This window comes from Pseudophryne corroboree, chromosome 2 (assembly GCF_028390025.1).
Source record: "Pseudophryne corroboree isolate aPseCor3 chromosome 2, aPseCor3.hap2, whole genome shotgun sequence".
Classification (NCBI taxonomy): Eukaryota; Metazoa; Chordata; class Amphibia; order Anura; family Myobatrachidae; genus Pseudophryne; species Pseudophryne corroboree.
The window spans coordinates 88,895,953-88,917,805 of record NC_086445.1 but is presented as its reverse complement, the minus strand read 5'-3'; the positions used below and the strand labels follow the sequence as shown (position 1 = coordinate 88,917,805).

Sequence of the window (21,853 nt, the reverse complement as noted above, 5' to 3'; positions counted from 1 at the left end):
GTTGCACTGCTGGTGGGGCAGATGTAACATGTGCAGAGAGAGGTACGTAGATTTGGGTGTGGTATGTTCAATTGAAATCTAAACTGCATTGTGACAATAAAGCTGTCTAACATGTGTTGGCTTTATTCAAAAGCAGCCAGTATTTATCCTGCACAGAAACAATATAAATGTATTTGCTCCCCTTGCATGGCAAAATGGTTTATTCCAAACACAAAATGACTTGCTTTTTTTTTGCTTTTTACTTACAAAGACACATAGACTCGGCGGCTGTGCTATAGCATCTCTCTGAATCAGTGATCCTTTTACAGTATGTTCTACCTCATGCTAATAACAACACAAGAAATTATCACAATACATACCCCAGTCCCAGAGACACAATACAGCCTATACTCTGCCCGGTGATATAAGGTCACAGTGTGTATTAATTATATTTAGCATTCTGCACCCAATACTATGCCAGCATCTAATAATCTGTTGTGCTAGTCAGATCAAAAATGGCTGTAGTTCATACTTACCTACTTCCTGGCTGCTCTCTCTGGGGGAGAGCAGCCAGGTCAGCTCAGCAGGGGGATAGGGCAGGACAATGACGAGCAGAGGGGCGGGACAGAGGCGATGCGGGGGCGGGACAGAGGCAGTTCGGGGCGTGGTTACAGCGGGGCATCATTTAAGTCCCCCCCCCGCCGCTCTGTAATGCCGCTATTACTGGCATTAAAAAATAATAACGTGGGCGCTCAAAAAAAGATGTTTTAGCAACAGCTGTGGGTTTTGTAAATATACAATTTTATTCATAAAAATTCTATGTAGATATAGTATAGTTTAACATTTTTAACAACACAACATAGAAACATTTAAAATCAATAATAGTGGACACGTGTCCTATAAACTCGGAACTTGCTGATAGTCATGCTCAATGCTGGTTAGATATGAGGTAGTTTGCATGCATAAGCCGGCTGTTACTGGCATTATACTGCAGGGGGCGTGGCTATGATGATGCGATTCAACAAGAATCGCATCATCGACTGCCTGGACCGCCCAGTTTACTCACAAAGTGGGCGGCCGGGCAGGGGGGAATTTAAGAATCGGGAGACTTGCCTGCTCTTCCGGGGGGTCGGGAGTGTCACCCGGTTATTGGGAACCTGCCGGCCATTACGGGAGAGTAGGTAAGTACAGTATGCTGTACTTCTGAACTTACTCAACTGGCAATTTTAGAAAGAAATTGTTGGAATTTACGGCTGTACCTGCCAAATAAATTCCATGTTTGCATGTTGAGTTTGCATTGTCTTGAACTATGAGTTTTATTTCAATTACTAAGAAACCGGCAAAGTTGTTTAAAGTTTACTTCTCCGATGATTAGTGTAAATTGTATCCAGCGAGAGACAGCAGAGAGGCAGGGTTCAGAACAGAACACTGACTAGATAATTGCAGTGATCTAAATAAAAGAAGGGAAAAAGGGGTGTTCTGGAGCTACAGTCTACCAGCACCTTAAGTGATGTAAACTGAAATGTCTTTCTTAGCTATTTTTATCTAAAGCTCTAGGCTACAAAAATAAACTTAAAAGTAGTATACAGAAAATGAAACCAGGGTTATTAACTAGCAAAGTGGAAATGTGCAATACTCTATAGGTACTACGAAATGATCGATGTAACATAAGGTAGGCAATGAAAGGAAAGACTGGTGGTTATATGCAACTGCAAAGTATAACTTGTTAGTACAGTAAGTAACCCAAAAGAATACAACACACAAACTGCATATATTGAGCATAGGTACCAACAATATAAATAATACCTTGAAAAATAACTCTTTGGGTCAGTAATGGTCAACTGGTGGCCCTAAGGTCACATGCAGTACTCAGACCCTTCACCTGTGGCCCCCCAACTCATTCCTACTTTATTATCAGATTTGTTTGTTATACTTACTGATCTATCTCTGGAATTCTCTACCTCTCCTCATCTGACTTTTCAACTCTCTAAAAAAACATCAAACAGGCTCTGAAGACATACTTCTTCACCAAACCCATCCAACTCTCCTCCTAACCCTCTTGTGCATGCTCATGGTCTACCCCATCTGTTTTACCCCCAGTCTGTTAGCCCTTTTCCTTTTAGACTGTAAGCTCGCAAAAGCAGGGCCTTCCCCCCTCATGTTCCTTTCCTTCTCTTGCTTACACTATCTTATACTCAGTACCAGTGCCGTAACTAGGTGTGGGTGGATGGTGCCTAGCTCACAGCACAGTTGCACTGTCGGCGCACCATCCGCATCCACACTGATTGGCCTCCACAGCTGCAGTGCTCCCCACTGTAGTATACGGTATATTAGCAGCAATGCGCCCGGCTCCTTCCCTGCCGGAGGCAGCGCTGCTAATATACATTACAGGCACATCAGGCAGCGCTGGACAGTCTGTCGGTAGTCTGTGTGCTCTGCGTGCTGGAAGTCTCTCTCTCCCCCGTATGCTCTGCTCCGCCCCCCCTTCTCCTGCTCTCCCCGCAGTGCACTGTGCACTGACTTCCGGGTACTAGAGACAGCTGCTGCTCCATACAACAAGTGAAGTCTCTCTCCTTCTCCCTCCTCTCGTGCAGACTATAATGCAAGTGCTGCTTATATAGAAGGTACTGTATGTGCTTGTTAATACTTATTTTAGTAAAATAAATAAAATTAAGAATGACTTGCCTTGAGTTTGGAGTGTGCTGGACTGTCTCTCAGTGACCTTTTAGCTAAATTACTGTACATCAGTGTAGATATTTTGTAAAAAAAAAAAAAAACTGCACATACATTACTGTCTGGTGTAATGTGACTGGCGGGCGCTACCGTGCTGTGTAATGTGACTGACTGACACTACCATGCTGCGTAATGTGACTGACTGACACTACCGTGCAGTGTAATGTGACTGACACTACCGTGCTGTGTAATGTGACTGACTGACACTACCGTGCTGTGTAATGTGACTGGCTGACACTACCATGCTGCGTAATGTGACTGACTGACACTACCGTGCTGTGTATTGTGACTGACACTACCGTGCTGCATAATGTGACTGACTGACACTACCGTGCTGTGTAATGTGACTGGCTGACACTACCATGCTGCGTAATGTGACTGACTGACACTACCGTGCTGTGTATTGTGACTGACACTACCGTGCTGCATAATGTGACTGACTGACACTACCATGCTGCGTAATGTGACTGACTGACACTACCATGCTGCGTAATGTGACTGACTGACACTACCGTGCGGCGTAATGTGACTGACTGACACTACCGTGCGGCGTAATGTGACTGACTGACACTACCATGCTGCGTAATATGACTGACTGACACTACCGTGCTGCGTAATGTGACTGACTGAAACTACCGTGCTGCGTAATGTGACTGACTGACACTACCGTGTGGTGTAATGTGACTGACTGACACTACCGTGCTGCGTAATGTGACTGACTGACTGACACTACCGTGCTGCGTAATGTGACTGACTGACACTACTGTGCTGCGTAATGTGACTGACTGACACTACCGTGCTGTGTAATGTGACTGAATGACACTACCGTGCAGTGTAATGTGACTTAATGGCACTACCGTGCGGCGTAATGTGACTGACACTACTGTGCTGCGTAACGTGACTGACTAACACGACCGTGTGGCATAATGTGACTGACACTACCGTGCGGCGTAATGTGACTGACTGACACTACCAAGCTGCGTAATGTGATTGACTGACACTACCGTGCTGCGTAATGTGACTGACTGACACTACCGTGCTGCGTAATGTGACTGAATGACACTACCGTGCGGCGTAATGTGACTGACACTACCGTGCTGCGTAACGTGACTGACTAACACGACCGTGCAGCGTAATGTGACTGACTGACACTACCATGTGGCGTAATGTGACTGACTGACACTACCGTGCTGCGTAATGTGACTGACTGACACTACCGTGCGGCGTAATGTGACTGACTGACACTAACGTGCAGCATAATATAACTGACTGACACTACCGTGCTGTGTAATATGACTGACTGACACTACCGTGTGGGGTAATGTGACTTGCTGACACTACCGTGCAGCATAATGTGACTGACTGACACTACCGTGCTGTGTAATGTGACTGACTAACGCTACTGTGCAGTGTAATGTGACTGACGGACACTACTGTACTGTGTAATGTGACTGGTTGACACAACCGTGCGGTGTAATGTGACTAACGGGCGCTACCGTGTGGTGTAATGTGATTAACGGCGCTACAGTGTGGTGTAATGTGACTAGCGGGCGCTACCGTGTGGTGTAATGTGACTAACGAGGGGAGGGGGACCAATTGTCTTTCTGTCAGAGGGCACCTGTAACTAGTGATTTGTGATTGATGGGGGGCGGGGGGGGGGGGTAGAGGTAGCATTAATTAATATAAAAACATGACGGGGGAGGGGGGGCGCTTATGCGGTTTCTTGTACACAGTGCTAAAATGTCTAGTTACGGCACTGCTCAGTACTCCCTTTGATGGCACCTGACCCATGATTTCTGAATATACCTTGTACTTGTCCTATATTGTCTCAAACTGTAAATGCTTTATTTCTTGATTTGCTCATTTGTTTATGTACTCTGTAATAGGTGCTGTGGATCCCTTGTGATGCCATATAAATAAGATATTATTATTATTATTATTATTATTATTATTATTAATAATAATAATATGATTATCTCTTTCATTGATCAAATGTGTTGTTGTAACTTGTTACAGAGATTCGGGGGCATATGTTTTATCTCTGTGCTACGAGACATACAAAAGACTTAGTGGGTTTAGTATAATATGTCAATAGGGCAATAATGTCGGCATATTCAACATGTCAACATTCTATTATAAACACTGATGAAATGTCAACATGGTCAGTGTTGACAAATGATCTTTAATGTGTCCATACCACTAACACTAGACCTAGCCCCAACATTAATATCGACATTTTCATTATGTCAACTTGTCATTTGTCGACATTTTGACCATATTGACATTTTCAGACATGCATGATGTCAAAATGTTAAACATGTCAACATCATGGCACAGATCTATCAAACCTTGGAGAGTGATAAATAGCACGGTGATAAAGTACCAGCCAATCAGCTCCTAACTGTCATTTCTCAAATGCAGCCTGTTAACATGGCAGTTAGGAGCTGATTGGCTGGCACTTTAACACCATGCTATTTAGCACTCTCCAAGGCTTGATAAATCTGGGCCTATATCTGTCGACATTCTGGTCCCAACATGCGATTGCATCGGGTCTTAACACAGAAATGTATTACACAGAGAGTACCCAGTGAGAGTCACCAAAGAGGTGTTACGGTATCTCACCCCGTTCTGTCTCATCTGTATCGCATCAACCTAATGCTATAAGAAATGGTTCCTTGCATCTACCAGATTTTGCCGTACCATGAGATCTATCTGCAAGATTACATGCACAAGGGCATCCATTGGTGGCAAGACTCGAAGGTACCGTCAGGTGGTGCCATGTGTAACTAACCAAGTGACAAAAAGTTGAGTTTCTTAAGTGTCCGCCATGGCTGACTATGGTGGTAGAGTTATGCCGGGTGCGCCGTTGGGAATTTCGGTGATTTCTCCATAATTTGCCATTTAATACATATCAGAACAGTGTGAATAACTCAATTTTGGGTGAAAATGCAGAAAAAAGGGGTCATCACCGCCTGATACATTTGCCCCTAAGGGTAATGTGCAGCCGCTTTGACGTTTAGTAGTCTACTCTGCTTGACTGCAGGTTGGTAACTTCAAAATTGTGGACACTGGGATGAAGACTGATAGCAGATATGTTCTCTAGCTCTAGACATAGTCTAGTTAAAAAGAAAATGATCCTGTATACTGTGTACCATGCAAAAACACCATCCTACCTTTCAAGCAGTTACACCTCTACATTTAATTATAAGCATTTTCTTTTCATTTGCATTTTATGTTTTGTCAATTGTCAGCAAGTGGGAAATAAAGACATTGGTAATGAGAACCAGAGCTTGTTGGTTGTCTACTTGTCAGATAACAAATAAAGCAAAAAAAGAAAAAATATATACTAAACACCCTCTTTGCTGTCTGAAGAGAATGCCAATAAAGTAGAACTGCAAGTCAAGAGATATATAATTTAGATGACTTTTTGAGGAGAGACAATAAAAAAAATCTATGTAAAACAATCTAACAAACAATCTATAGCAAACAATTTATATCTATGTACGAATCAGTTTGATACATTGGAAAAGCAGCATTCACATTCTTTTGTATAAACACAAACATTGTGGGGAACTGTTTTTTTTTTTATATAATACTTGTCCACACTGGAATTGCAGCGACAGCAGCTTGATGCAAACTAGTTCGGCCTTTGGAATGTGTTTTATGTGTGGGTGCTTACTGCTAATGGAAACCCAATGAAAAGCTTACTCCAATTAAATAACTGTAATATATTTAACATAATATCCAACCTCTTCCAAGCAACAAAATATTTGAACTTCCATAGGAGGGACAGGTCAGTCTATTAAAATCCTCCAGTGACAGTGCCCCAATAGCTCTGGGCAACTGCAGGGGTTCCTTGCCCTCACATTTCAGCCTTAAAGCCCATATGTAGGGACATTAAGAGTACTCAAAGCCGTGGTGCTGCAGTTTAGAGACTTACGGGGTGTTGGATAGGGCCGACTTGTTTGAGGCAACAGCCAATACTATGCATTAACTCTAGGAGGTTTGAGACAATGTAGAACATCTACTTATGATGTAGACCAATTGGTCGAGAACAGTTACTTAGCTCAGCCTTTAATTTCACTCCGCTGGGGTAAAGGATGGGTTTAGAGCCCTAACTACCCCCTCCATCATTTCAAGACTGGACAGGGGCCTATGCACAGAAGTCTCTGTGGTCCCCTCTCCCACTGAACAAAAAAATTGTGCCAATGCATGTGCAGAGTATCAGAAAGACTTTGGCACTGTGCCCAGCAGGACCGCAAAAACATACTGTAAGAAAATCAATGGGTGCAAGGTGTGCTGTGTGGGCCCCCTGCACCATACACCCTGCACCCATCATAGTTACACCATTGCATAAGGCTCTCGGAGAAGGTATACAGTCAATATATCTACAGTGTCTAGTTGGACAGTCAATAGGTCAACATCATATGGTCGACATGGTCATTTGGTTGACCTATGACAGGTTGACAGTGCCTATGGTTGACAGGTACAAAATGTCAACACGTTCAATGGTCGACATGACAGTGGTTGACACTCATAAGCTTGCCATCTTTTTTTTACACTTTTCCCAATTTCCCCATACTTTATTATCCATGTGGACTACGATTAGGAATAGTAACCTGTGCCAAGCGCACCAGTAATGGAGCGGGGCACCTTGCTCGAAGCATGGTGAGTGAAGCGAGCCATGTGAGGGGACTCAGCACTAATTGGGGGTCCACATGCTCAGACGGTGAAAATGACACAAAAAATGCAAAAATGTTGTGTCTACCTTTTCCTGTGTCGACCATATTACATGTCCAACTTTTCATGTATCAACCTTTTGTCCATGTTGCCCTTTTCACTGTCAACCATAGGGTGTCGACCCAATGATTGTAGACCTTCTTACTGTAGATCTACTGATCCGTAACTCTCAGAGAAGACACAGTCCTTATTCCCTACCCTGCCATCCACTTAGTGGTCCATTTTCATGTTATTGAATTTGACTTGCTGCAACAAAACAGGGCTTCTTTTGTATGCTCAGTACATTGGCCCTCATTACGAGTTGTTCGCTCGGTATTTTCCTTCGCATCGGTGCGATTTTCCGCTAACTGCGCATGCGCAATGTTCGCACTGCGGCTGCGTCAAGTAAATTTGCTAAGAAGTTTGGTATTTTACTCACGGCATTACAAGGTTTTTTCTTCGTTCTGGTGATCGGAGTGTGATTGACAGGAAGTGGGTGTTTCTGGGCGGAAACTGGACGTTTTATGGGTGTGTGTGAAAAAACGCTGCCGTTTCTGGTAAAAACTCGGGAGTGGCTGGAGAAACGGGGGAGTGTCTGGGCGAACGCTGGGTGTGTTTGTGACGTCAAACCAGGAACGAAACTGACTGAACTGATCGCAGTGGCAGAGTAAGTCTCGAGCTGCTCAGAAACTGCTAAGAAATTTCTATTCGCAATTTTGCGAACCTTTCGTTCGCAATTCTGCTATGCTAAGATTCACTCCCAGAGGGCGGCGGCTTAGCGTGTGCACTGCTGCGAAAAGCGGCTAGCGAGCGAACAACTCGGAATGAGGGCCATTATTATTTACATGTTCTATTTTAAATTTAGAACACAGTATAACGCAGCACAAGATCAGATTGAAGGAGTTTCTACAATATTTTAATAAAATACCAATTACTGGAAGGGGAGTCTGGGACAAGCTAACATATTTGTTCACTTTGTTATGCACAGCCAATACAGATGTACAATATTCCGTAATGATATATTCAATATAACTTTCTTTTATTTAGACTAACATTTAAGTTTTTCAAGAAAATATATTTTTTTCCTCAAGACACAGCAGTTCTAATCCAAATTCTTTAGAACATGCTAAACTATTTATCCAAACAATTGTTCTATATCCACCTAATTAGACATTCTTGAATATACACTAAGCACAATCATTTCTCAGCCTACAAAAGAGTCTCTGTCTATGAAAATCTTATTACCTTGAATTTTAATACTTGTCCTTCAATGTTGATTATCATTTGCTTGTACACTGTTAAATTGTAAGTGTTTCAATTTAAAACAAAAGTGAAATAAAGTTTTAAAAATACTTTTAAATATAGTTTTCCATTATGAACTTTTGATATTACAGCCCTGTCGTTATTATATAAAATTAATTAACTTAAACCTGTTCTTAAATAGATAAGTATAAGGAAATATTGTATAGGTTCAATACAAACAATGCATAAATAAACAGATCTGTCTGCCCCGCCCCCTCTCATGAGCAGGGCCCTCTTCCCTCATGTGTTATTCATTCCTTCACTTATACTATTATCTCCTCTACTGCCACAACAACACTGCTTTTGTGGGTTTTATAACAGCTGAAGCAAAAATAGGAGACTAAGAGGAGCCATTATTAATATCTTCAAATATGTAAAGGGTCAATACGAAGAGTTAGCAGGGGATTTGTTTATTAATAAAACTGTATAGGACAACGTGGGCACTCACTGAGGCTAGAGGAGAGAAAATTCCGTACACAACATAGGAAAGGGTTCTTCACTGTTAGGGCAATAAGGATTTGGTACTCCTTGCCAGAGAAGATAATAATTGCGGACTCTTTAAATGCATTTAAAAACGGATTGGACAGTTTTCTAGCTGAAAAAGTGATCCAAAGCTATAGCATTTACTATATTGACATTATGTATATAGGAGTGATATGAAATATAGTTGTCAATAGGTACAAAACCATTATTTTGGCTGGTGCATTATAATATGCACTGCTTAATATGGATACAGGTTGAACCCGATGGGCATTTTGCCTCTTTTCAACATCACTATGTAACTATATAAACTTTGTCCATGTTCTCTAGTGTAAGTCACTTATTTCTTGTTTTGTTCACACTCTTTCTGTTTATGTACTTTGTAAGGTGCTGTGGACCCCTTGTAGTGCCAAATAAAGAAATAATATTAATAATAATAATAATAATAATAATAATAATAATAATGATAATGATAATAATATTATCTACCTAAAAAAAAAAAATCTCTGCTATAAATCCCACTGGAAAGTCATCAGAAAATCACTACTTTGACAAAATTGGACAATTTTATATTTCCTGCTGTGCGTTCAAACACACAATGTGTATGAAAATGAACAGTTAAATAGTTGAACAAACATTGAACAACATCAGTCAACAGTATTTCACCTTTAACTATTGTAACTTCATTATGCTGTAACCTTAAATAACTTTATTTTAATGTCAAACACACCATGTGCCACAAATTGCTTTTATTTATATCACTCCATAGTATTTTCTCCAAAGCTATTACATCATTCACATACCCTGCTTCTCACCCCCTTACACATTGCCTCCAGATTTATCCACTCACCTCTTATTAACACCCATGAGCTTTTTACTTATCTTTATACATTGATTGTAGCATCCACAAGCAGTCACCATAAAAAATCACTCACAAACACAATACATATCTCTGATATGTCACCTGCTTTTATTAGCTGTTGACATATCACCAAATCCAGGCCTCAACCACTTGCCCCACTCACATTCAGCAGATTTGAAACAATATAGTCATCCAGTTAACCTTATAAATGTTTCCCATCACCCTCAAAGTCACTAAAATGTGCCTTATGCAATGCATGCTCTGTTTGTAACAAATTAACAACCTTCCATGTCCTTTTCATCTCGAACAACCTCAATCTGTTGGCTATAACAGAAACATGGCTTACACAATTAGACATGGCCTTTCCTGCAGCACTTTTACATCTTGATCTCCACACACACCTCCAGGCCTGGTAACAGTAAAGGAGGTAGAGTTTTATTTATAGGTAATATAATATTATAGGTAATATTACTATACCAATTTTTTGCATGCACAGTTCTACAACAGATTCCAATACTCACATTGCATTCTATCAGGATTTTCACTCCTTTCTATCTACGTGTTGCAGCTATCTATTGCCCACCTGTGCAGGCCAAACAATTTCTGGAACATTTCTCTCCCTCACTTCTTATCCTCTGATATCTCCACCATCATTTTGGGTGATTTCTATATCATTGATAGTCCTAAATCTGCTCCAAACTACTCATTGTAACCTCCCTTCTCAGCCTCTCCCAGGAGGAAAACTGCCTTGATCTTGTATTCACCAGACTATGCTCAGTTTCTGAATTCACTAACATTACTTTCCCTCTCTCAGATCACAATATTATCACCTGCAAGCTCTCTGACATTATTTCAAACTCTGTCACTGAAGTATTCCAAACCCCCTCATGCTATTAATTAACTGCTCTCACCAATTTCAACATTCACTTCTGAGATTGTGGTCTCATACCTGAACCAGACTCTAGAAATAGCTCTTGATGAACTGTCTTTGGCTACCCATCATACTCCACATAGGCTTAGATGTCATCCATGGCTTCCTAAATTAACAAGACACCTACAAAAGCTCTCATGTAAATGTAAATCTCATACTTCAAGCGACTACCTCACATATAAGACTATCTACCACTCCTATCAAGTACCCTGGACACTGGCAAACAAGCATATTTCACATTTCTCATTTCTGCTCAAGCCTATAACCCCAAACAACCTTTTCATACATGTAAATCACTTCTTTTCCCTCCCTCACCCAATCCACCAGCCACTATCAATAAGCAAGATCTTGCTTCCTACTTCAATAATAGCATTGATAAATCCAAAATGAAATGGCATGCTCTTCCTCAGTCAGTGATCTGCTCAATTCCCTAACTGAACCCTGTGGCACCTTCTCTTCATGTATCCCACAAATAAAGATTAAGTATCAAAACTCTACTCTTCCTCCTACTCTACTACCTCTCCTCTTGATCCTATACCCTCACAAATCAGTAAAGCTCTGTCTCCTGTACTTTTGCCAACCTTAACTCAAATCTGTAATCTCTCTCTCTCTCTCTCTACTGGTCTTTCCATCACTATTCAAGCATGCAGTGATTGCTCCCATCCTGAAGATAAACAAAATTCTGACCCTTACTATCTCTCAAACTACTGTTCCATCTCTCAGCTCCATTGCCCCTCCAAGCTACTTGAGAGATCACCTCACCTACTTTCTTAACTCGCACAACTTATTGGACCCACGTCAGTCAGGCTTTCATTCCCAAAACTCCACAGAGACAGCACTGACTAAAGTAGTGAATTATCTGGTCACCACTTAGTCTAAAGGCTGTTACTTTTTATTCTTCTAGACCTCTCTGCTGCTTTTGACACTGTTGACCACTTTCATACAAATTAAAATCCCTATCTTTAAGACATAGCTCTTTCTTGGTTCTCATCCTACCTATCTAATCGCTCTTTCAGTGTTCATTTCTCTGAATCTACTTCCCTCCTTTTCACTGCCTCGATCAGTTAGAGTACCACTAGGATCAGTTTTAGCCCCTCTGCTGTTCTGAATCTACACCACATCTCTTGGCAAACCAATCAGATCTTTTGGATTTTAGTATCATCTGTATGTGGATGATACTCAAATCTACCTTTCCTCCCCAAATTTGTCAACATCTATATTGGTCCGCATCACTGAATGGCTTTCTGCCATTTCCTCTTGGATGTCATCTCATCACCTGAAACATATTATTTCCAAAACAGAATTAATTATATTTCCACCAGCCAATAGTAATTACCAACCTGATATCTCTATCACTGTTGATGACCCGACAATCAACCCTACCCTACAAGCTCACTGCATAGGTGCCATTCTTGACTCTGAACTGTCCATTGTTCCTCCCATTCAATCTTTCTCAAGATCATGTTACATACATCTAAAAAAACATATCCAAAATACGATTGTATCTTACACAAGACGCTGCAAAAACTCTAATTCATGCTCTCATTATCTCCCACATTGATTATGGCAATCATCTCCTTACTGGTTTTATTAAAAACAGCTTTTAACCACTACAATCCACTGTGAATAACAGCTGCAAAGCTAATCTTTCTCGCTAAACATTCATCTGCTGATCCACTCAGTCAGTCCCTGTATTCTACCGTGTTCAATATAAAATACTTTTACTTACACAGAAGGCTATTAATCAAACTACACCAACATACATCTCTTTAGTCGCTCCCACTCATGATTACATGACTTTCTTTGGGCTGCACACAGTCTGTGGAATGCCCTCCCATGCACAATAAGACTCGGTCTCCGGACCTTCAACTGTTCCATGAAAACAACCTTCTGACTCCTGGCCAACATTGCTGTGTGACTATAGCATACAGCCCACCAAGAACCACCAATATGCAATAGAAAACTCCCCTTCCATATTTGGGAGCTGGATAATCTGACCCAAAGTCAACCTTCAAAATATGTAAATATTTTGGGAAGAAATGTAGGATGTGTCAAATATTTGAAGGAACAGGTTTGGAGTTATCTGCTTTATAAGCTTTGCTAATTTTTTTGTTACTTAGTAACATTTTTACATAACCAATTGCCTGGCATGGTGGCATCAGATTTCACTACTCCACGTTAGGCTTTCCCTGAGATGATCGCATCTGATGCAACCAGTCAGAAACACCTGCTGTGCCGCTGCTGGAAGATAATCATCCTGCAGATGCCGCTCACAGAGGGACCTCTCAGTCCCTCTGCTTACTGGTTCGTTCCCTCAGTGCCTGCTGTGCAGCTAAATACAGCTGATCAGGCCATCCAGCAGAATCCCCACCTAGACATTAACAGCCGCCATGGAAATGTAACAGAAGCCACCCTTACCTTCCCTGTATACAATGGGGTCTGCAGAGAGGTGCAGTCCTGGAAAATGTAAGTTTGCGGTGGTCATAAAGTTCTGATTATCGATGTTCCATTATCTCATCCATCGATTTTTACCCAATGTTCATTACAAAATATAAAATCTTATTGTATACAGTATGTTTTATATAGGTGTTAACCTAATGCAATCATAAATACAACTCTACAATTTCTAAGTGGTTTTTGGAAAAAATATTACCCAGTTACGTAGTAATGCTATTGTACATTTCCACCATGATACAAAATAAAACAAACACTATATACATAAACTTCAGCTGACTAGTGGTGGATCAAAGGTGTATGCATATATAAACTATGATGAATTTTCTTTTACTTATATGTCTCACTGTGCATCCAGCCAGAGAATTACTGTAGGTTATTTTGCATTATAAAAAGCCAGACTGCATAATTTTATAATATTTATCCTGGCTTGAGCTCCTCGAGTAAGACTTGATAGAAATTCTTAGCAGATTGTAGTACTTTAAGATATAAAAACTGGTTTATCTAATCAAGGAACTGAAATCAGGAAAGAATTGTGCCTTTTTAACTAAACAACCAGATTTGCAAACTTGTCACAGGTGCTAAATAAGGAAACTTAGAGAATGTGAATGTGCCTCCCGGAATAAAGACTGCACATTAAATGTTAATAGATTGGCATGCATGCAGATCAATCATTTCACACACCATGACTAGGCTTCTGCAAAGATTCTCTAAGTTTTGCTTCTTCCTGTGTATTGTCAGGAATATTTGCATTTATATTACACTACATTAGAGTATACGTACTTAAACTAGAGTCTGCATGGGCAATATATCACACAAGAATAGGGAAATTTTTATTTTTATTATAATTTATTTATTTGGTTATTTATTTATTAACCATTTCTAATATAGCGCAGCATATTCCGTTGCGCTTTATTATTGGAAGCAACAGTGATAGAACAAAACTGGGTAATAACAGACAGACATAGAGGTAGGAGGGCCCTGATTGCAAGCTTAAAATCTATAGAGAAATAGGAATTTATACAGAAGGATAGGTGTTATCCAGTGGCAGCTTCAGAGGCGGGGTTTATAAGAAGCAAACTTTGTCATTTAAATTCAATCCAATAAAACAAAAAATGCAAAAAAGCTGAAAAATGGTGATTAGGAGGTAATTTTAGTCCACTGCGGGAAAAAAAATATATTAAAATAATTTTTTTATTTATTTAAATAGTTTAATTTTGGGGTGCATAATAAAAAAGTTGATTTTGGTGTAATTTGAGGCCACTATTTTTGTAACCCCAATAATGACATTGTAATTATTGGCTCAATTAAGCTAACTGAAAACATCCAATTGCCTAATTAGTCGTAACGGGGGCTGTACAATAGGATATGAAGCAAATCCAAATATTTTTGCCATACAGTAAAGATTTTCTCTACATTTTCACCTACTCAGGGGGCTCCGCACAAAAGGGGTTATTCAGAGTTGTTAGCAAACTAAAAAAGCAATTGGGCAAAACCATGTTGCACTGCAGGTGGGGCAGATGTGCAGAGGGTGGGTAATATTGTTTCTGTGCAGGGTAAATATTGTCTGCTTTATTTTTACACTGCAATTTAGATTTCAGTTTGAACACACCCCACTCAAATCTAACTCTCTCTGCACATGTTACATCTGCCCCACCTGCAGTGCAACATGGTTTTGCCCATTACTGTGCTTTTTTTGGTTTGCTAACAACTATGAATAACCCCCCAAAACATGATTTTGCATGGAGAATGGGTTTGCAGCATACTTGCCTACCTGACCCTCTCCATGAGGGAGAAAATGCTCTGTTCCTGGACTTTCCTGGTAATGTGTGATTGCCATCACCTGTGGTGAGCTAGTTAATTGATAAGAAAGGTGTTTCACCACAGGTGATGGCAATCATACATTACCAGGAAAGTCCAGGAACAGAGCATTTTCTCCCTCATGGAAAGGGTCAGGTAGGCAAGTATGGTTTGCAGCTTGCATTCACAGTGCAAATTTGCCGTGAAAATGGGTCATAGAAGACAACTCGCACCTAATTGGATTGACCACACAATATGAAATGAGCACTCCGCAGAATGGCCAGGCAAAGGTTGAATATTCAAAAATCTGTTAGTGGAACTTTGCAATTCTGAGAAATGGGCAGCTGCGGTATGAAATTTGATTTGCACAAATTTGCTCCACAACTTCTTTCATCTCAAATGTAAATATACAATGGCTGCTAACTGTGACACTGTCTCTCTTTGTGTATAATGGGCAGCAAGTATGCTTTAACGCACAGGTTCTCAAACTCGGTCCTCATTACCCCACATAGTGCATATTTTTTAGGTAAGCCAGCAGGTGCACAGGTGTATTAATTACTCACAGACATATTTTAAATGGTCCACATGTGGAGCTAATTATTTCAGATGTGATTCTGTGAGGAGACCTGCAAAACATGCACTGTGTGGGGTCCTGAGAACCGAGTTTGAGACCCTGTGCTTTAACGGGATGCAGTGAAAATACCGGCTGTCAGGATCCCGGTGTTCAGGAAACCGACGCCAGAATCCCAACAGCTGGTGAAATACTGACAGCTGGAATCCCGACCACCTCTGGATATTCCCACTCAGTTGGTGGTTCCACGCCTCCAACCAAGTAGGAATTTAACCTGTGGCGAGTGCAGCGAGCCCGTGAGGGGACTCACTGCCAGGATTCCGACAGATGGGATGTCGCTATCGGTATACTGACAGCCGGCATCCCGTCTGCTGGTAATACATATGTATTCCTGCTTTAACAGTCTGGACCAATACTACTTTATTAGGACCATGTGCCATCACTGAGGCATGAGGCACTGTGCTGTTGGTAACTCCTGGCTAATTAATAGCTACATCATACTTGTCTACCTGACCCTCTCTATGAGGGAGAAAATGCTCTGTTCCTGGACTTTCCTGGTAATGTATGATTGCCATCACCTGTGGTGAGCTAGATAATTGATAAGAAAGGTGTTTCACCACAGGTGATGGCAATCATACATTACCAGGAAAGTCCAGGAACAGAGCATTTTCTCCCTCATGGAGAGGGTCAGGTAGGCAAGTATGAGCTACATTCTTACAAATATCGCTTAAAGTTATAACATGGCTGCTTCCGCTGTAAGCAGGTGACAAATACAGTTTATTAGTAATAATAATAATAATAATGATAATAATAATAATAATAATGGTATATTAAAAATGACACATCAACACCATCTTACATTATTTGCTGATATTAAATTAAAATGTATAGATGAAAATGTTTTCCCATACATTTATTAACGTAGGTAAGTATGAGCATTATGTGCCTGAGTCATACACACTACTGATGTTGGAATGAAGATTCCCAATTGTCAGCACACAGAGGGGTCTATTCATGAAGCAGTGAAAAGTGTGGAGAAGTGAGCCAGTGGAGAAGTTGTCCATGGCAACCAATCAGCATTGACGTAATATTTATAATTTGCATACTATACAATTGTACGAAGAAGCTGATTGGCTGCCATGGGCAACTTCTCCACAGGCTCACTTCTCCACACTTTTTTCACTGTTTCATGAATAGACCCCTATGCGTCTGCGATGTGACTCTATGCAGCCCCCCGCACGGCTTCCTTTGCATAAATACTGCAAGACTGTTAGGGGTCTATTCATGAAGCAGTAAAAAGAGCGGAGAAGTGAGCCAGTGGAGAAGTTGCCCATGGCAACCAATCAGCTGCTACGTATAATTTAATAGAATGCACTTTATAAATGTTACCTCAACACTGTTTGCCATGGACAACTTCTCCACTGGCTCAATTCTCCACTTTTTTCACTGCTTCATGAATAGACTCCATTATGTGATAGCCAGCATTAAGAGATTAGTGAGACTTTTGCAGATGTGCTACATGGTCACTGTATATATCATTCATCTGCATTAATCCCAGCATACTGACAGCCCCAAGTTGGTGGTGTGGGAGTGGTGGAGTGCAATGATGTGGCACCACAAAAACATCGCACTGAACAGTAAGACATACAAATCACACAACATACAATCAAACATATGAGAAAACCAGAACAGGCTAGACTGGAAAAGGAGGTGCAGACATGAGACAAAGCATAGAGCGGACACTGCTAACAAGAGCTAACACTCTAGGAGAGGACAATAATGAGACATTAGGAGCTAGTGGAGAGTTCATGGGACAGGAGCTGAAACGATAGGCTATAGTGAAGAGGTGAATTCAGAGAGAGCTTCACATAAATTCCATAAGTGGGGGCAGCATGGGAGAAGTCTTGGAGTTGGAAGTACTGTATCACTGCAATAATAGCTTATTATAAACATGTACAGTAGCTGTTACTATGGACCCAGGACCTGTTCATCTTTAGTATCAGAAGCCGCAGCATGATAGCACCTCTGGTATCCGGACTCCAGGTCGACAACAAAAGGGTCGACACACCTTGGGTCGACGCCAATTGGTCGACACACCTTAGGTCGCCATGGACAAAAGGTCGCCATTGACAAAAGGTCGACAGGAACAAGGTCGACATGGAAAAAGGTCGACATGAGTTTTTCACAATTTATTTATTTTTTGGAACCTTTTCATACTTAACGATCCACGTGGACTACGATTGGAACGGTAATCTGTGCCGAGCGAAGCGGAGCGAAGGCACCATGCGAGGGGACGCGGTGCACTAATTGGGGTTCCCCGTCACTCTACGAAGAAAATGACACCAAAAAAACATAAAAAACTCATGTCAACCTTTTTCCATGTCGACCTTTTGTCCATGTCGACCTAAGGTGTGTCGACCAATTGGCGTCGACCTAAGGTGTGTCAACCTTTTTGTTGTCGACCTGGAGTCCCAGACCCAGCACCTCTTGCTATCTTTAGTTATAGGATGTGCAGTCCAGGTCCCCCCCCCTTTTTCCACTATATTTGTGTATATATTGTACACTGGAAGGCAAGGCTTCCTTCCTTTGGTATTGGCACCCCTCCCATTCACCCTCAGGTGTTTTAATTAGCTGGGCTCCTGCCTTTCAGATCACACATTGATAAGGCCCTATTTAGAGGTAAGTCCTGAATAAATGTATAGAATGTGATAGTATTAGGAATGTTAGGGACCCATGTGATGAAGTCACCTGGCCGCAGTACATGGGCCCGCATATTTGCGCAAATGTGTGCTAAGAACTTCAATTATGCTCCATGTTAATTGTGAGGGTTTATGTAAATTATTTTTACTATCAGTGTTCTTAGTGCTAAGAGTGTGCATCTGCATCTATCTTCCTCCTGTTCATCTTTAGTAGTAATAATAATAATAATAATAATAATCTTTACTTACAGATCTGATGCTTTCAAAATGTCCATCTTCTTTTTCAAAATCGACTGGTTGTTCATTTAATGTCCAGAAGAAGCTGACATCAAGCAGGGGATCGTGGACGGCTTTGCAGCTGAGCACGACGCTTTCTCCAACAGTCAGTTCTGTTCTCTTCGGCGTCAGTTCTATCTTTGTAGGTTCTACGGAGAATCAGTAACAAGCCTGGGCTCAGTTTACATATAGTTTGTGTAATCCCGCACCAGTTTTTTAATTATAATTTTCTTATATGATTCAAATGTATTGTGGTACCTTCTGCGTTGCTTAAATTATTTTGTGTTTTCTCAACCTTATATAACCTTATACGCAGGTGCCCTCCAAATGCTTTAGAGTCATAGACTCATATAACACTAATAAAGAAAAAAGAAAAAAGAAGCATTTTTCCTGGACGCACTCTACCACTAGTAATTTACTTAAAATGTCTATTCTTTATTAGATATGCATTAAAATGTAAGGAATTGGTGAAATATTAAAATATAGTGTGAAATAAGAAAAACAGATTGTGAAAATAAAAACTACTCGTTTCCGAATGGTGTTTTCTCAAGTCTCAATAAAGGCTATATTGCCTATGACTTTGTGTCCGTGTCTCTAATTAGTGTTGTCCTATAAACTGCTTTTATATGATTGTAATAGGCTGTCAGTATTATTACTCATCCCCTTGCAACAATTTCTGGTATATTCTCATACAGTGTAGCTATTACTGTTCTTATAAATTGTTGCTTTTAAATGTTGCTACTTTTATTTCAAGGATGTGTCTCTGTTAGTTTTTCTCACAGGAGAAAGATTTCCTCCTCTAATTGTCTTTAATAATCACAGCAACTTATAGATTTCTATATGGTACAGTTACTTAATAACTTGATTTTATTACTTACTGCCCAGTTAACTGTGATTAACACACTATCCTTTATGGGTTATGAATAATCCGTTTGCCTATACATATTAATCATCACATTTCCGTCCCATCCCATCAGTGTAATTATATGTATTTAATTAGCCGTGCACACCACTGTTTTTTGCATTATATTCTTTCAATACCACTAACACCTTTAATTTGTTTATTATCTGAAATTGATGGTTATTTACAAAAGGTAGTGGTATATTAAGATCACAGCTCTATATAACTTATAGGCTGCGATCGTGATTGATGCAGGTGAACACAGGGAGCCGCCCGCCCGTCTCAATATCACTGGCCGCACTGAGCTCAGCGTGTGTTCGGGCTGATGCCGGGACTCCCCGCTCTCTCTCTCCGTCTGACGGCTTCACTCACGAAGCCGCTGCCGGGAGCGGAGATCGTGAGAGGGAGCTATACAGGTCTACTGTCTCTTGCTTATCACTGATGGAGAACAACACAATTATATTGCATTATACTTCTAGACACATTGTTATATAGTTTGACTTTGAGTTTTACACCACACGGAAGCAGCCCACGGCCGTTCCACCTTAGGCTTCCTCAGGGCGCCCTGAGGAAGCCTAAGGTGGAACGGCCGTGGGCTGCTTCCGTGTGGTGTAAAACTCAAAGTCAAACTATATAACAATGTGTCTAGAAGTATAATGCAATATAATTGTGTTGTCCTCCATCAGTGATAAGCAAGAGACAGTAGACCTGTATAGCTCCCGCTCACGATCTCTGCTGCCGGCAGCGGCTTCGTGAGTGAAGCCGTCAGACGGAGAGAGAGAGCGGGGAGTCCCGGCATCAGCCCGAACACACGCTGAGCTCAGTGCGGCCAGCGATATTGAGACGGGCGGCCGGCTCCCTGTGTTCACCTGCATCAATCACGATCGCAGCCTATAAGTTATATAGAGCTGTGATCTTAATATACCACTACCTTTTGTAAATAACCATCAATTTCAGATAATAAACAAATTAAAGGTGTTAGTGGTATTGAAAGAATATAATGCAAAAAACAGTGGTGTGCACGGCTAATTAAATACATATAATTACACTGATGGGATGGGACGGAAATGTGATGATTAATATGTATAGGCAAACGGATTATTCATAACCCATAAAGGATAGTGTGTTAATCACAGTTAACTGGGCAGTAAGTAATAAAATCAAGTTATTAAGTAACTGTACCATATAGAAATCTATAAGTTGCTGTGATTATTAAAGACAATTAGAGGAGGAAATCTTTCTCCTGTGAGAAAAACTAACAGAGACACATCCTTGAAATAAAAGTAGCAACATTTAAAAGCAACAATTTATAAGAACAGTAATAGCTACACTGTATGAGAATATACCAGAAATTGTTGCAAGGGGATGAGTAATAATACTAACAGCCTATTACAATCATATAAAAGCAGTTTATAGGACAACACTAATTAGAGACACGGACACAAAGTCATAGGCAATATAGCCTTTATTGAGACTTGAGAAAACACCATTCGGAAACGAGTAGTTTTTATTTTCACAATCTGTTTTTCTTATTTCACACTACATTTTAATATTTCACCAATTCCTTACATTTTAATGCATATCTAATAAAGAATAGACATTTTAAGTAAATTACTAGTGGTAGAGTGCGTCCAGGAAAAATGCTTCTTTTTTCTTTATCTGGGCTCAGTTTACGTTTGCAGATTGCACGTATCCACTACTGTACTTGACAGGGATGTAGACATAATGTTCACAGTCAAAATGTCAACACCAGAATGGCGACACAGTCATAATGTTATCAGTGAACGTGGCGGCATTCACATTGTCAACATGGGCATACTGTCGACATGGTAATTTTGCCAGACATTGAATGACTGTCACTATGCTGATTGGTCGATGGCTGGAGCTGTCCACCAACCAGAGTGCAGCATTCTGTACCTGCCTCCCTGCCTGCTGCCAGTGAATAACTGTCAACAAGCTGATTGGTGGATGGCCGGGGCTATCCACCAATAAGAGTGCAGCATTCTGCAGCCAGAAGGTGAATGGCTGTCAGCATGCTGATTGGTGGATGGCTGGAGCTATCCACCAGTCAGAGTTCTGACAGCCATTCACTGTATGGAATGATGTGGAGAGGTGGTGCAGGACCGCAGGAGGGCCGTGTTATAAT

General features: G+C 40.9%; 1 protein-coding gene across 2 annotated transcripts in view; it reads right to left on the bottom strand.

Moving 5' to 3' along the window:
- CNTN5 (contactin 5) overlaps positions 1–21,853 on the bottom strand; it is a 2,165,994-nt gene that overhangs the window by 327,959 nt on the left and 1,816,182 nt on the right. For both annotated transcript variants that reach the window (XM_063951497.1, XM_063951498.1), the window contains one exon: positions 18,780–18,955. In XM_063951497.1, coding sequence (XP_063807567.1) covers positions 18,780–18,955 — 176 coding nt within the window. The remainder of the gene's footprint in view (positions 1–18,779; positions 18,956–21,853) is intronic.